Source organism: Pagrus major, chromosome 6, assembly GCF_040436345.1.
Source record: "Pagrus major chromosome 6, Pma_NU_1.0".
Lineage (NCBI taxonomy): Eukaryota > Metazoa > Chordata > Actinopteri > Spariformes > Sparidae > Pagrus > Pagrus major.
The window spans coordinates 27,889,097-27,903,565 of NC_133220.1; the positions used below are offsets into that span (position 1 = coordinate 27,889,097).

The window sequence follows — 14,469 nt, forward strand, 5'->3', positions numbered from 1 at the left end:
GCCATATTATTAAAGCAGTGGTGAAAACGAAGTTAGCAGTAAAAATATGGGGGAATGTTGGGCGGAGGTCGGTCTGCAAGGTAGGTGAGGTTAGAAGGGGAGGGCGCGAGGCCAAGGCTCCAAGACCTCCACTTGGCACCACACCCATCAAGAAAGGGCCTCCCTCTCCGCTCTTCTCCTCTCCTCCCCTCTCAGGACTTGTTTTCCAGGGCCCCACTTCCTCACAGGATGTTTGGTGTGGGTCACTGGATGCTGGCTTCCTGTGTATTGGGAGGGGACTGACAGCAAAGTGAAGGCCAGACACCCTGTAGAATGCGGGGAGGAGGAGGTGGTGGAGGAGGAGGTGGTGGAGGAGGAGGGGGTGGCGGTGCTGCACAAACACATAATGTGAAATAGTGAAGCCCACTCTATTGTTTCATAAGCAATCAGTGCTGTCTCATGTTGTGAGTTATACTCGAGCTACATATCCGCAGGAACAGCATTTATGATTTTGGCTCGTTCTAGTTGATCCACATTGAAGATAACGTAGCGGTGTGGATTTATTTGTCCTTTATCATTTATTTTGCTCTATTCCATCATTCTGCCCATCTTTACAAACAGGAGAGAGGTGATTCTTAGGGTTATATAGCCATTTGCTCCCTTGAAGTGGACAGCTTCAGTGGGTCAGCTCTTATTTATGGGCTTTTAAGGAAAGAGAATCCGAACAACAGTAAAGATGAAAGCCATCACTCACCTCAGCAACACAGAGAAGCTACAACCGTGTCACAAGCCTGGCTCAGAGAAGAAAGAAAGATGGGGTGAATGAGTGAGAGAAGGGATTAGGAGGAGGATGGAGATACAGAGAGCTGCCAGAGGGAAGAAAGTGTGAGTGAAAAGAGGCAGGTGATGAGATGAGATGAAATGCAACTGTTGAAAAAGTAAAATGTCTTATGTGCCAAAGGGGTCAAGTAGGTGCATGTTGTGTCTCATCTGGGAAAGTCGTTAACTTGGAACTTGCTCGGGTTTCTGTGGAAGGAATCTTTGAGTAAACGAGCAGTGCAGGGTGGAGCAGACGAACTGCGGTGGCTGCAGCCCAGAGGTCAGAGGCAGGCCTCAGGCTTGGCTATCATGCACTGTTTTGTCTCCAGCCAGCGAACCCGTAACTGCGACTGTTTGTGTTGTTATTGTTGTTGTGGTGAAGGTGGCCGGTTCCACCCAGTCCTGGTTCTCAGCGTAGCCTGAGAAGGCCGGGAGGGCGAGGGGAGGCCTGGAGCCCCAGAGCAGGGTGGAGAATTCCTGGATGCTGCCTTTACGGCCACAGCGGATGTTTAGAGCACACATTAGGTGTGACCAATGATGTCACCTCTTTTGTCTGGGAAAAAATGAAATACCTCTCATAACACAATGGGCTCTCAGTGTGGTCTGGGGATCACAATACTTTAGGTTGAACAAGCAAATAAACACTTTTAATGCCTTATTTTGTTTTGTGCATACATGGGAATTTGTTGCACAGACATGTGTGAATGCTGAGAAAGGAAACATAATGTAAGTAGTTGAGCTCTGAGTTGAGTTGCTTTCAAGAAAGAAAGAATAAACAAAGAGGTGTGTGCTGCAATTTTAGATATTTCTCTCATGGCAACATCCCCACCTTGTGGTCATTAGGGGGCATTGTATTGTGAATAGCTGGGGATTGAAGCTGATTTTTGCAACCAACAACTAAGATTCTCATTTATCTACTGTTTTTCTTTTGAGGAGCATGATAAATAAATTAGACCTAATAACTTCTCATTTTTCTCTTTATTAGATGAACGATATTATGCTGTACACCTACCCTCAGCAGGATGGAAAATACAGGCTGAAGAACACACTTTCTCTGTCTGGGATGAAGGTACATAAACTTTACCCATCTCTGACAAAATCTTAGCTTATCTCCAACTTGAATGTTTTTTGGCTGAACTCTGATGTGTTTTTGCCCCTCACACACACACACACACACATACAGGTGAGCAAACCTGTCCTGGACAATGTGCTGAACTGTCTGAGGATCGAGGTGTCTGACATCACTATTACGCTCTCAGCCAGGTGAGCTTCTGACGGCCAAAACCTTGAAATGAACTGTGTGAATTTGATGATGACTGGCACAAGACTCACTTCCTCTTATCTGATTCTAGACTTTTGGTCTAAAGCATTAGAATCAGGTGTGATTGTTTGTCTGTTTCTGTCTTCAGTTCAGTCGGAGAGAGGGAGGACTGGTTCCACACGTTGAGTCGAGCCATAGCAGACCATGCAGCAGGACTCTGTACGTTTGGTGGACCCTGCAGTGAGGTAGGAAAAGTTAAAAGAGAAACAGTAGCTGCGTGTCCATCAATGTATTTTCATGCACAAAAAGTTGATGGGAACGGCAAAATTAGAAAAGAAGAAAAAAGAATCGAGCTTGCTTGAGGTGTTTTTTGCCAGATAATGTACCTTTCCCAAACAAGTTCTGACCTGGTGATCATTTAATTCACATGACTGATCAACTGTTTCCACTCCTTTGTCTCCAGACAGCATGAAACATGTCTGATACTTGCAGACATGAAATAATAATTACAGTATGCCCAATTGAAAAGAAATCCTGAAGACTTCTCTAAATTTGTCTCTCATACAAGACCAAGATGACTGACTTTGTTTCTTCCTTTTCTTCTTTTTCCTCTTTGGGGTTTATTGTTGGTTGACAAACAACTGGATTTGTTTCCAGGTCTTTACTTCTTCTAATCTTTTTATCGCAGCAATGCAAAGCATAGCCTATACTACCGACTTCTGATGAAACTATATATGTTTTTTTGCTCCAAACCAGTTGATTAAAAGAAGCTTGATTCACATTTATTTTCATATTTTTTGGCAGCATTTCAAATGCTTGCTACAAGTTCACTTGAAACATATGTGGAAAGACAGCTAGTAATAGTTCTTGTATGATTAGTTAAAATAATCATTTGCTGCTGAAATGATTGCTGCAATAATCAGTTATATTCCTATATTTAAGACTAAAAATTAGATGTGCATTGTAATTTTCCCAGATACTTACATACAGTTACATCTGCTATCTAAAATCTCATCCTTCTCACCTTGTCTGATGTGTTGTATGTGTCCCCAGGCCAGAGAGAAGCTATGGATGGCCCTGGGAGAGGCTGCTCCTGTACTGGTGCCAGTTTCTCATGTGATGATGTGCATGAACTGTACGTCTGACTTCAGCCTCACGCTGAGACGACACCACTGCAACGCCTGTGGCAAGGTTAGATACACAGACCTACACAAATTTGTTTTGGCTTGTTTGTGATCAGTCTTTACTCCAGTTTTGTTTCACTGTACTGGATACCAAGTTTTAGATTACTGACCTGCACTAGGAGTACTTACAGAAAAGAAAATTGCCATCTAATAAAACCAGTATTCAATTGAGTTATTCAGTTCATGTTATTCCTTTAATCTCCATGAAGTATTGAATTAAAGAGTTTTAATGTCTGTCACCATAAATTGAAATGCTAAAACTGTATGGTTTCTCTCTGCTGTTTGTAAATCTTTGTACTCCGTCTCTCTGAGCAGGTGGTGTGCCGTGCTTGTTCCAGGAACAGATACCCACTGAAGTACCTCAAAGACAGGGTGGCCAAAGTGTGTGACCACTGCTATGCCGAGCTCAGGAAAAGAGGTGAATCTCAGCTTTCTGTATGTAGAATTGTCTAACTGTGGTCGAGAACATGGAAAAGAAAAATATGTTAAGCCTCATTTCCACTTCAGTTTGTTACACATCAGAACATTTTGCATTTCCATTATAAAAAAGTTGTGGATGGTATCACGGGAACTATTCTATTCCATCCCGTTTTTTTCAGTACCCTTCCGTTGAGGTACCTAGCACACTGATCCTGATTCTTCTTCTTTGATATGGTATTAACTGTACTGTATGTGTGTGTGTAGGTGGCAGCGTGTCGGGGGCGTGCGGTAACTCCAGCCCTCGGACTCACCGGGCCAGCCGTCCCCTCTCTGCTGTCTTCCAGAGCCTGCAGCCTCCAAGTTTGTGGAAGAGCAGGAAGAGCACCTCCCCTCTCAACCAGGTGGACTACACCTTCGTTTGCCACCTGTACCTCTACATCTAACAGGCCCAATTTTTTATCTCAATACATCACACAGTTCACCTTTTTATTGAAATTATCAGAGCTGCAACAATGAATCTATAAACCAATCAGTTGTCATCTATTAAATTAAACCTCAACTATTTTGATTGATTACTTATAATCTTTTAATCAGTTTGAGAAACAAGTCAAAGTTATCTGATTCCAGCTTCTTAAATGTGAATATTTTATGGTGTCTTTCCTCCTGTATGACAATAAACTAAATATCTGTGGGTCGTGGACAAAACAAGACATTTAAGGGCACTGATCAACATTTTTCACCATTTTCTGACATTTTATAGACCAAACAACTAATCGATCAGTTGAGAAAATATCTTGTAAATATGGACATGATGGCCAGTGACGTTTGATTTGAGTTCAGTGTTTTGTTCGAATGAAAACACACTCACTTTTAGCTCATAATTGCTTACTGCAATACTACATATACATATGTAGCATTTAAATCTATGGTTCTTTATTATCCAGCAATCAAAAGTCAGTTCCCTGACCGGGAATCGAACCCGGGCCGCGGCGGTGAGAGCGCCGAATCCTAACCACTAGACCACCAGGGAGATGTTTGCACTTGTTGCAACCATGTGTTTTGGAATGTCTGGCATTGGTTAAAGCTGATCAGCTGCAGATTCGTGTAGTGCAAAACAGCTGCCAGCAGGGTTCACTATCTACTTTTGACCCTTCTTGGACAAAATAACAGGAACATATTGCAATCTTACTCCTGAAATAAATTGTTTTCCATTTTGTCAATTCTTGTCAAAACTGTCACAAAGGGTGGAGACGGTCATTTGTTAGTTTAGTTTTTAGTTTTCTGGGTTACATTATGTTGCAAAAAACTCCAGCTATACTATCCAGCCCCCCGCTCTGTGTGTACGTGTATTACTGTAGCATGTGCATCTAACGTGGCTCGCATTTCATCAGGTGGCGCTTGCCGTGGAGGGCTCCACCATAAGTGGCAGCCTGCAGCGCAGAAAGAAGAGCAAGAGGAAGTGGAAGCGGCTGTGGTTCCTCCTCAAAGACAAGGTGCTCTACACCTTCACAGCCCGTGAGGTGAGGGGGCACAGAGTCTCCCACACCAGCCCCGAAACTCTCACACACTGTCATGATCACTCAAAGGCATTTCCCCACAGCCTTTGCCTATCCTTTTTCTTCTTCATGTCGGGCCAGCGCAGCAAAGAGCTGTTTAACACTCACATTTCTCACTGCTCAACCTTTCCTCCTGGGCACAACACTTTACGTGACTAATGAAGGGATTCTCTGTGCTCTCTCTGTTTCTTTTGACAAGTACACATCTGAGTTTCACTTTGTTCTTCTCGAAGCATGAAATTCTTGTTATACTGCTGACAGCAAGATTGATGTTTTAACTTGTGTGCCTGTGCTTGATGTCTTCGCTCTGGTTTCCTCAGGACAAAGTGGCTTCAGAGAGTCTACCTCTGCAGGGCTTCACCGTCAAGCTGACTGAGAGGCCGGAGGGAGAGGAAAGCAGCAACGTGTTCCATCTCTACCACAAGAAAACCCTGTACTACACCTTCAGGGCCGATGATCAACACATGGCACGCAGGTCAGCACTGGAGCTGTTTATATAAGACAAGATGCAGCTGTCTTTTATCTTTGCAATTGAGTTGAGGTGTCTTTGAAAAGTACGTTCCCTGACCGGGAATCGAACCCGGGCCGCGGCGGTGAGAGCGCCGAATCCTAACCACTAGACCACCAGGGAGCTGTAAAATGCATTTTGACTGACATTTGTGGTATGTCTGATAGTAGGTTGGGTGAACTGTCAGAACTGTATATGGGGTATACAGCACTGTGCCTCCATAGTGCACTATATTAACACCCTGTTTATCTTATGGAGAATTGCTGTCCTAAGTGACAGTGATAGGGCCTCGGCCCTTTTGTTTCATCTCAACCTAAAATGCTGGTATGATTTATTTAGGTGATCTCATGTCTGCTCTTGTATTTGCTTATTTTCACTTGCTGATTTTATCCAAATGTGTTCTTTAGATACTTTGATAAAAAAAGTTTAAAGTCAGTATCTTTGAAAGATGACAACTGGCTTAGGCATTACAACTGTTTGGATTAATATGTGGCATTGTTATGCTGCGGTTTACAATTCAAGTTGACAGAACGTGTTTATTAAAGGGCATTAGCTTTGTTTATCTCTTCGAGCTTAATCTGACCTGCACAAAAGGCACCAATTAACATAATGGCTGTTGACACTTTATTTTGATCCATTTGTTACTTACTGTCAGATTCACTATCTCAAGGAGTGTTAAGTGCATATTCTTATACATATGCACAGTAGCAAAAGAGAAAATGTTATTGACAGTAGTGCAGTAGACTGAGACTTCAGCCTGGTTGATATATCAGCCAGTTTTAGCTTATTGCAGATATATTAGTAGTGGCATATATGTCGGCCAATGAGCAACAAGAAATTGCAGAAGAGAAATCACAAACTAGGCTTAATGTTATGTAGAAACAGTTTCTTCACCGCTGAAAAGTAGATAGTTTTCAATATTTTATGTTTAATTTTTAATTGAAGGGGTCCGTATCAAGGCTGTTTGTTTACAATCGGTCAACATATCATTTTAATTTTGAAACCAAATATCAACATTAGTACCAGGCTCAAAGCCCAGTGTCAGTCAGACTATGATTTTCAGTAAATAATGTATATACGTAGCTGTTTCCAAAGCAGAAAGAGTTCTTTACAGGATGTAAAAGGGACAGAGGAGACACAATATAAACCACAAAACATATACTTCAAATTTGTACTTAAGTACAGTACTTAAGTGAATGTAACAATCCACCTCTGTCAAGATCCCCAAAACACTGGATCCTTCAATTACAGTAATGTAGCCAGTAGTATCTTTTTGTGAGACTGTCGCTGCATGATAAAAGCACACATGGGTCAAACTTACCTCTTGCTACAAGTATATAGTCCCCATGATCTGGTTGAACAAAGAGGACATTATGTAACTGCTTTCTTTGGCTTAACAGTACTGTCCATGACTCGCAAAGTGACAATGCTATGTAAAATCAGTGGAGTGTGTTTTTAAGCAAACACTTAAAAGGTCTCATGTTTCCTCTTCTTGTATTTCAGATGGGTCAATGCCATGGAGGAGGCTACTGTTTTATAGCACCTGCTCAGTTCAACAAACACGCCCTGCTAGAACTCCTCTGTGGAGCACAACATAGCTACCTGCTGCATCTGAACTCACACTATCAGTAAGGATTCATCACGTCTGACCTGTTGTGGAACATCATGTCAAAATTTAATCACCGGGTGGAATCTTAGACAAGGCTGCCACCCAATGGTGGGGAGTAAAAAGTGGGAGGGGTGCTGCTACGTGGAGAGGAGAAGTGGAAACCTCTTGTTGGAGAATGATTAAAGGTTCCTCAGGTTTTCGGCTGAACTCACAGGAACTCTTTAAGAAACATTTAATTCCCTCTGTTTTTAACTTTTTACAAGGACCACCCCACAAAAGAGTCTTCACTGCGTCAACTTTTTTAACGTTGCTGTATTTTGATGTCTTTTTTATGAGGCTCCACTGGATTATTAAACCACTCTTTCGGTTCTGCAGGAGAACGTCACATCCTTCATTTTTTTATACATGTGAGACAGTGACAGCCTGTGTTCTGTGATGGATGAAACATCACTTTGCAAAGAATATCCAAAACAAACTTTGCTCCACAGTAGTATTCGCAGCTAGAAAAAAGGGGAAAATATTGGTCACCGTTTTAGAGAGATATCTGGTATTCTGAATATATATTGTGAAGTATACACTGCAGAAATTTAAGTGAATTATATGGCTTGTTTGTAGAAATGTTGTGACACAATGTTCTGATTAAGAGGTCATTTTAAGCATCATGGTGTGTGTACATTATATTTCTCGTGGAGTCTTGTATTGAAGCTACAAAGCTATGGAATGACCTTGGGCATGATAACCACTCAACAGCATTTCTACAACTTTCCCTTTGTATTTGATTCTGTAGGTTTGTCATACAGTTCTTAAGTGCCAATTGATTTCTTCCAGTTGAATGCAGTGCAATTTGCAACTGATGATGAATGTGCCTGAAATGGAATTGTACTCCTTGTTTTGTTATCACAGTACTGTACCACTGTCATGTCTCCAGAAGAGACCTTGATAACATTTGCTTTTTATCTACTCTTATATACTTTAATCTTATAGTATTTTGACAAGCTCGGTTACAGTCCAGTAACATAAGAATATACTATTGTGCCACTTTTATTAATACATCTTTCATGCTGTATATACACTGCTGGATAAAATCACACTGCAACCACTTGGACTTTAATGGAAACTGCTGAAAAAAGCCATTGTCATACTACCTGAAAACTGTCAGTGTTAGAGTCATCTGAGCCGCCCATGTCTTCGCTGGAGTTTCACTCTTCTCTACTCACACATGCATAGTTTTAACTAACCTACCTAAAGGCATTATCCAGTCCAGTCAGAATGTAGACGTACCACATGTGATCTTTCATCTTTCCATCACACTACATTGTTTCTAAAGCACACATTTGTTCAGTACTGTTCAGCTTTTCCTACGTGCCATACCTATAGTGTTATTATGGATTGTACTTCTTGCATATAGTGCATTGTAAATGTTTATGTATATAGATACATATTAAAATAAACTCCTTTAAAAAGTGCACTTAATGTCCTTTCGCAATGTAGTACAGTGCTGCCAGTTCTTGCATGTGAATGTGTTTCTTTATCGCTAGGGGAGACACTACAGGTGAATAGGATCATTTTCTAAAATAATAGACATCACCATGGAACTTCCACAGTTGACTACTCACATTAAGACAATTGACAAGTATTACAAATTTTCTGAAATTTTGTGTTTAAAGAAACATGTACAAATTGGCTTTTTGTGCAATTTGCCCTCCCCCCACAGTTTCTGAGTGCAACACCACAGTCGTAAATACAAATCCCAGGTCTGTAACAATTTGCCAGATGTAATGTATGTTGAAGTAAACATGTATGTAACGCTGTGATCCTACCCTCCCACTGAAGTTACATAGTGCAGAAACAAGTGATGGGGGAGCGGAGTGGCTGAGACACAGACACCATCCACCCTGTTACAAGATTTTGAAGCTGATATTTTAGAGTAACAAAGTTACATAAGGTTGCTTTGAATATGCATACGAGACATTATCTGGTTAAAATGTACTAATTTGCATACGTTTCCAGAGCAAATCTCTGTACACTGGATAACACATGTTCAAAGATTTTTACAGAGGGGGTTTTGTTTTCATCATCATTATTATTATTATTATCATTCCATAAATCAGAAATTACTGTCAACAAAAATGAAAAACTACAAAAACTCTCTAAACTACTTTTGCAATGTTTAGGAACGTTATAAAAACGTTATAAAAATCAGGCTATGACTGATATATAAACAAACCCCTCAGCATAAGCCTTCAGGAAATGGACAGCAGTAACACTGGAAAGTTTGGTGTATGTAAGTGCTACTGAAGTGGAGATTTTTGGCTCAGAGTATGAGAAAAAAACTCATTTTAAGAAAAACACTTAGATAAACACAAGATATTTTTAGATAAAAATGATGAATAGGGTAAAATAACTAATAGATATCACCATAAAACTTCACATTACAAGTTTTCTGATATTTTGTTTTATGTTTGCAAGTGAGACTATCTGATTAAAATGAGCTTATTTGCATTTACATCCAGGACAGAAAAACTCAATTAAATGCTTAAATGTGTATTTTGAACATTTTCTTTCACCAAGTCTGACAGAAGACACATCATGGAAAAAGATAGCCTTAAAAATTGAATTCACGCTTTCTAATCTGCATCTATATCTATGATTATTATGAGGGAGAATGACCTAAACATATTAGAAAATCATACAATTTAGTACAAAAACACTACACACTCAAACTGGCCATATACAGTGGTTCAATCTATTGTCACACAATCCTAGCAGCTATAATTATGAGCCTCGCAAAAGCTGTACTCTTTGAAGGGTTGTTGCTATGCATTGAACTTGTTTGTACAGGTGTTCATTTAATGTTCAGCCCCTGTTCAAGATAAATACTGGGCTGATGCCGAAATAAGTACATACTGTACTGTACCAGTGTGTTTCCATTGTTTGTGTTATTGGCTAACACAGTCACAGCCTAGTTAAGTGTATCTTTCATCCAGCAGAGGGCAGCAGTAAATAATGCCAAACAGATCTCAACTGAACTGTATCAGACATGCTGATGACTGGAAGAGTTCCTCCTATAAGATTCTCTTTGTCCATGAGTATACACTTGGTCTTGGTGCCACTAACTTAAAGTTCAAGCAGTTGTTTTCTCAGTATAAAGAGTGAATTAATAGAAACTTGAAGTATAAATCTTGTATCGATGGCATGTATTTGTTGCAGAAAACAAGAGGGTGGAAGGAAGAGAAAGAGTATTATTATATGTGAAGTAATCAAACATGTCTTCTCAGCTGGGCACCCCCCTTTATGCTGAAGGTACACCAAGTCTCTCTACACAAACAAAGATGTATGAGATATTTTAGAAATTTCAGTTAATTTTCTCCTCATACTGCTATAACTTTGCCTGGGAATAAAATTGGTAAATATTATGATGGCACTGTTTAATATCCAACCAATAACATGTGTATTCGAAATAGTTTTTAAATCAATTCATGAAAAGAGTGGCACGGAGAGGGGAAACAGAAAGCATTACAGCGCTAATTCAATGAGTGACAGTAAACTAACTGTCCTGGCATAACTTCTGGAGTTTGAATCCAAAATTACAACTGATATAAATTAACTTCATTCTGGACATCATGTGTTGTTTTGGGTTGTTTTTTTTAGTATCTTGTTGCTATGATGTTATGTAATGGAAAAATTAGGGAAGAGAGCATGACTCCACATTCAATTAGATAGTCCTGATTTACATCCGACAACAATCAGTGTGTTGTGTCCATTAACAGTCATGTGTCCTACTGTGATGTCCTGAGGTTTAGGGTTAGGGTTAGAGTCTTTTGTCAGCACTTATACATATATTATTTTAAAGGACTATGATGTATGGCTGGGCAACATATCAATATTATATCGTTATAACAATGTGAAACTATATAATCAGCTTAGATTTTGGATATCTTTATATCACAAAACAGCATAAGTGTTGTCGTTGCCTGGTTTTAAAAGCTGCATTACAGTAAAGTGATGTCATTTTCTGAACTTAACAGACTTGTTCTCTTGCCTTTATCTACTTCATTCATTATATCCACATTACTGATGGTTATTTATAAAAAATCTCACTGTGATAATATTTTGTTGTACCAATAGTCATCTCTACAATATCGTCTGCTTATCAATATCGAGGTATTTGGTCAAAAAGATCCTAATATTTGATTCTGTCGCCCAGTCCTACCACTTTTGAAGTGCTGTTGAGAAGATTTCAAAAATATCAAGATATATATTGTGTATCGAGATACAGCCTGAAATTAACTGGATATTCAGAATTTAACAACACTGCATTCCATTAATTGTAACTACAATGATTGAACCAAGAGAGGCACTGCAATTTAAGGTCAAATTAAGGTGACATATTTGTATCACCAGAGAGATTATAAATAATTACTGTTAAGCGTTGCCTTGTTGCAGATTTAATTCAGCCAAATAAAAAAGACCATAATCAGCCCTTCTTTTCTTCAGGCTTTTCACTTCCCAGCTCAGCCACACTGCTGGGTAACACTAGCCATCTCAGATAAGTTAATTAGTCATACCAAAGACTTTCACACAGCCAAGACAACCAAGTCAGACAGCGGTGGACCACGACCAGGAAAGCAGTGGCTTCCATAAATATTTAAAGACAAAGAAACAGCACAAAACATTTTGGCCTATTTCTTTTTCAACGTCTGCAATATTAATGACCGCAAGTTAACGAGAGCAGGCCTGATTTGAGAGCGAGCTAAAGAAAAGAAAAAGATTGTGGCTTTAATTTATCGGCCAGTACAGATCCTTTGATAATTGAAAACAAGGATTTCATTTGCTCATGAATAATTTTAAAGGCCCGTCTATACAGATAATAAGGAAGGAAGAGAGCAGGGGAGAGTGTTGGTGAGGACACTGTCACTGGATACAGAGATCAAGACCAGCAGATCATTTCCAATTAGAAGAGTGAAGATGAAGTGATTGCATGTCAGTCAGAAAGTAGGCAGAACAGAAAATAGGAAGATTGGGGTTGCTCTAGATACATGATCCCAGGAGTGTCAATGACCCAATACTTACTTGAAGTAACAAAGGAGAGAGAGAAAGAGAAGTGAGAAAGGCATCGAAAGCATGGGAAAGTTATTCATTTCCTCCAAGCACCTGAAAGTTAAAGACACCTTGTTCCACCGAGCGTGAACATCAGTAGCCAGGGAACCAGAGCTGCAGGAGTGATTAGATAACCACCTGCATGTTTGAATCAATAGCCTTTTATTTCTGCAGTCTCTGCAAATCATAAGAAAAGGACCTCTAAAGATAGAAAAAGGATAGTTTTCTCCTTGCACACACTTGAAAAGTTCCAAATCAACATCCAGGAGGCCAATAATAAGTCAGAAATGTAATACCTGGCCTTCATTTCACTGTCAAAACACCAACCTATGCAGGCAAACCGGTTCAGAATAGAACAGAGAGAACATTTTAAATGAGCTTCACGATCAGACAGTCATACTCAATGTATGCTGGGGATTTTCCCTCTGCATAACACCGGTGTAAACAGGTGAGCAACTTTCCATGCCGTAATCACAAAATACTTTTCCAATGCAATGCTGTTGGTTTACAGTGCATTGAACACGCACCTGGCCTAACTTTAAGCTGAGGCTTTTTTGAACGGGAAGTGTTCCATCAGATCTTTGTTCTTGTCTACTGCTCCTTTTCACAAGAGCATTAATGTGGAATATGTCGCACAATAAAGGATAAGTATGAAAGACAGCAGCTGAGCACAAAAAGCCTGCTGATATTCCAGTCGTGTGTTATCTGCTAAACATTTTAAACCAGAGACAAACACTTGTAGATGTGTTTCTTGGCAGTTTTATCACCACTTTGACAGAGACTAAAAGAGGAAAGTGAGGTTAAGCTGCCTTTAGAGATAACCCACACTCCAGCGAAATGTTTTACCGACATCATGTTGCCACGAAGTCTGTCTTACAAACTGGTCTGGTTTACCTCAGGGTCATTTGAATGGAGAACCTGTTGCACACTTCTCTTTGTCTGCAAACAAGGAAATGGCGCAGAGGAAAGAAGAAGGGCTGAGAGATGGTGGAAGAAAGGCAAATATGTGAAATAGAGTGGGAGCGGGAAATGAGGACAGATAGAGAAAGGCAGATTTAGTCTGTGGCATGTCTCTTGATGAAAGGACCATTTCTCTCCTTATTTAGGGATTGTTTTTTCATCTCTCCCTCCCTTCCCTCCCTCTCTCCGTCTGCCTGTTCCTCTCATTACTCACTGTGATGTTTGCCCTGGCACTGCTGGGATGGCAGAAATGGCCATCACAACAGGAACTGTCTCGGTCCCCTGCCCAGATACAAATGGAATTCACACAGAAAATATGAAGCCAGTGGTTTTATATAAAATTGTGTTGTGTCAGTGTGTGAACTATCTCAAGCTGGAATTTTTACAGCAGATAACGATTCCTCTAACTAAGTGCTAACGAGAAATGAACCTGAATGTCATCACATAACATAACTAAGCAGCCCTCTGTCCTACTTTTCTTCCTTGAGACGGTGGTGATGGTGAGGAAGTCTTGTTTGCTTTCTCGTGCTGAGGAGAAAATCTTGCTTCCCCAATTCGATGAAGTTCCTGTCAAACCAGAATGCTCGGGGCGGGACAAAGAAGCACAGGAAGGGGTTACTCAAGTGCAATTCCACTGGCTATCAGTTGACAAACCAAGCTGCAGGTTTATTTGATGGGAGGGGCAGGAAAGATCAAAAGTCTGTAATAGTTTTATTGGGTTGAATTTTATTTACAACCACTCGTGTCACATGAGGTCATCATTCAAGAAGATGACAGTTTTCCAGGAAGTGGAAGTAATGGAAAAAGTAATGTCTTTCTTGCCATATGACTGAAAGTCTTTTATGCTTGCCTGTGTTAAAGGTGCAATATGTGGTTTTGGGGAAGAAATTATTAGATTAGATCTTCTTTGAGACTGTTTTTATGCCTAAAAAGACTAAATAAACAACTTTGTTTTTCACGACTGAATGAACTGAATAAACAAACTGACCTTAAAGGGCAACGCAATTTTATACTGTTTAACTTTGTTTATATTTGGCGGACCCTGCCACCTCTCTAGCTTCAAACAGTGTTCT

At 40.1% G+C, this 14,469-nt stretch overlaps 1 protein-coding gene and 2 non-coding genes across 5 annotated transcripts in view; 1 reads left to right on the top strand and 2 right to left on the bottom strand.

The window, feature by feature from the left end:
- The window catches only part of fgd5a (FYVE, RhoGEF and PH domain containing 5a), a 34,617-nt gene extending 25,813 nt beyond the window's left edge, over nucleotides 1-8,804 (top strand). The window contains exons 13-21 of one of the 3 annotated variants that reach the window (XM_073468104.1): nucleotides 1,784-1,867; nucleotides 1,982-2,061; nucleotides 2,208-2,304; nucleotides 3,113-3,250; nucleotides 3,559-3,661; nucleotides 3,928-4,064; nucleotides 5,055-5,183; nucleotides 5,540-5,694; nucleotides 7,231-8,804. In XM_073468104.1, coding sequence (XP_073324205.1) covers nucleotides 1,784-1,867; nucleotides 1,982-2,061; nucleotides 2,208-2,304; nucleotides 3,113-3,250; nucleotides 3,559-3,661; nucleotides 3,928-4,064; nucleotides 5,055-5,183; nucleotides 5,540-5,694; nucleotides 7,231-7,267 — 960 coding nt within the window. In that variant the 3' untranslated portion in view covers nucleotides 7,268-8,804. The other 2 variants (XM_073468105.1, XM_073468103.1) reach the window with 2 other exon arrangements.
- trnae-cuc (transfer RNA glutamic acid (anticodon CUC)) lies at nucleotides 4,622-4,693 on the bottom strand. Its single transcript has one exon. It is a non-coding gene; the product is annotated as a tRNA-Glu (tRNA).
- On the bottom strand, nucleotides 5,779-5,850 carry trnae-cuc (transfer RNA glutamic acid (anticodon CUC)). Its single transcript has one exon. It is a non-coding gene; the product is annotated as a tRNA-Glu (tRNA).
- Nucleotides 8,805-14,469: the final 5,665 nt, after the last annotated feature.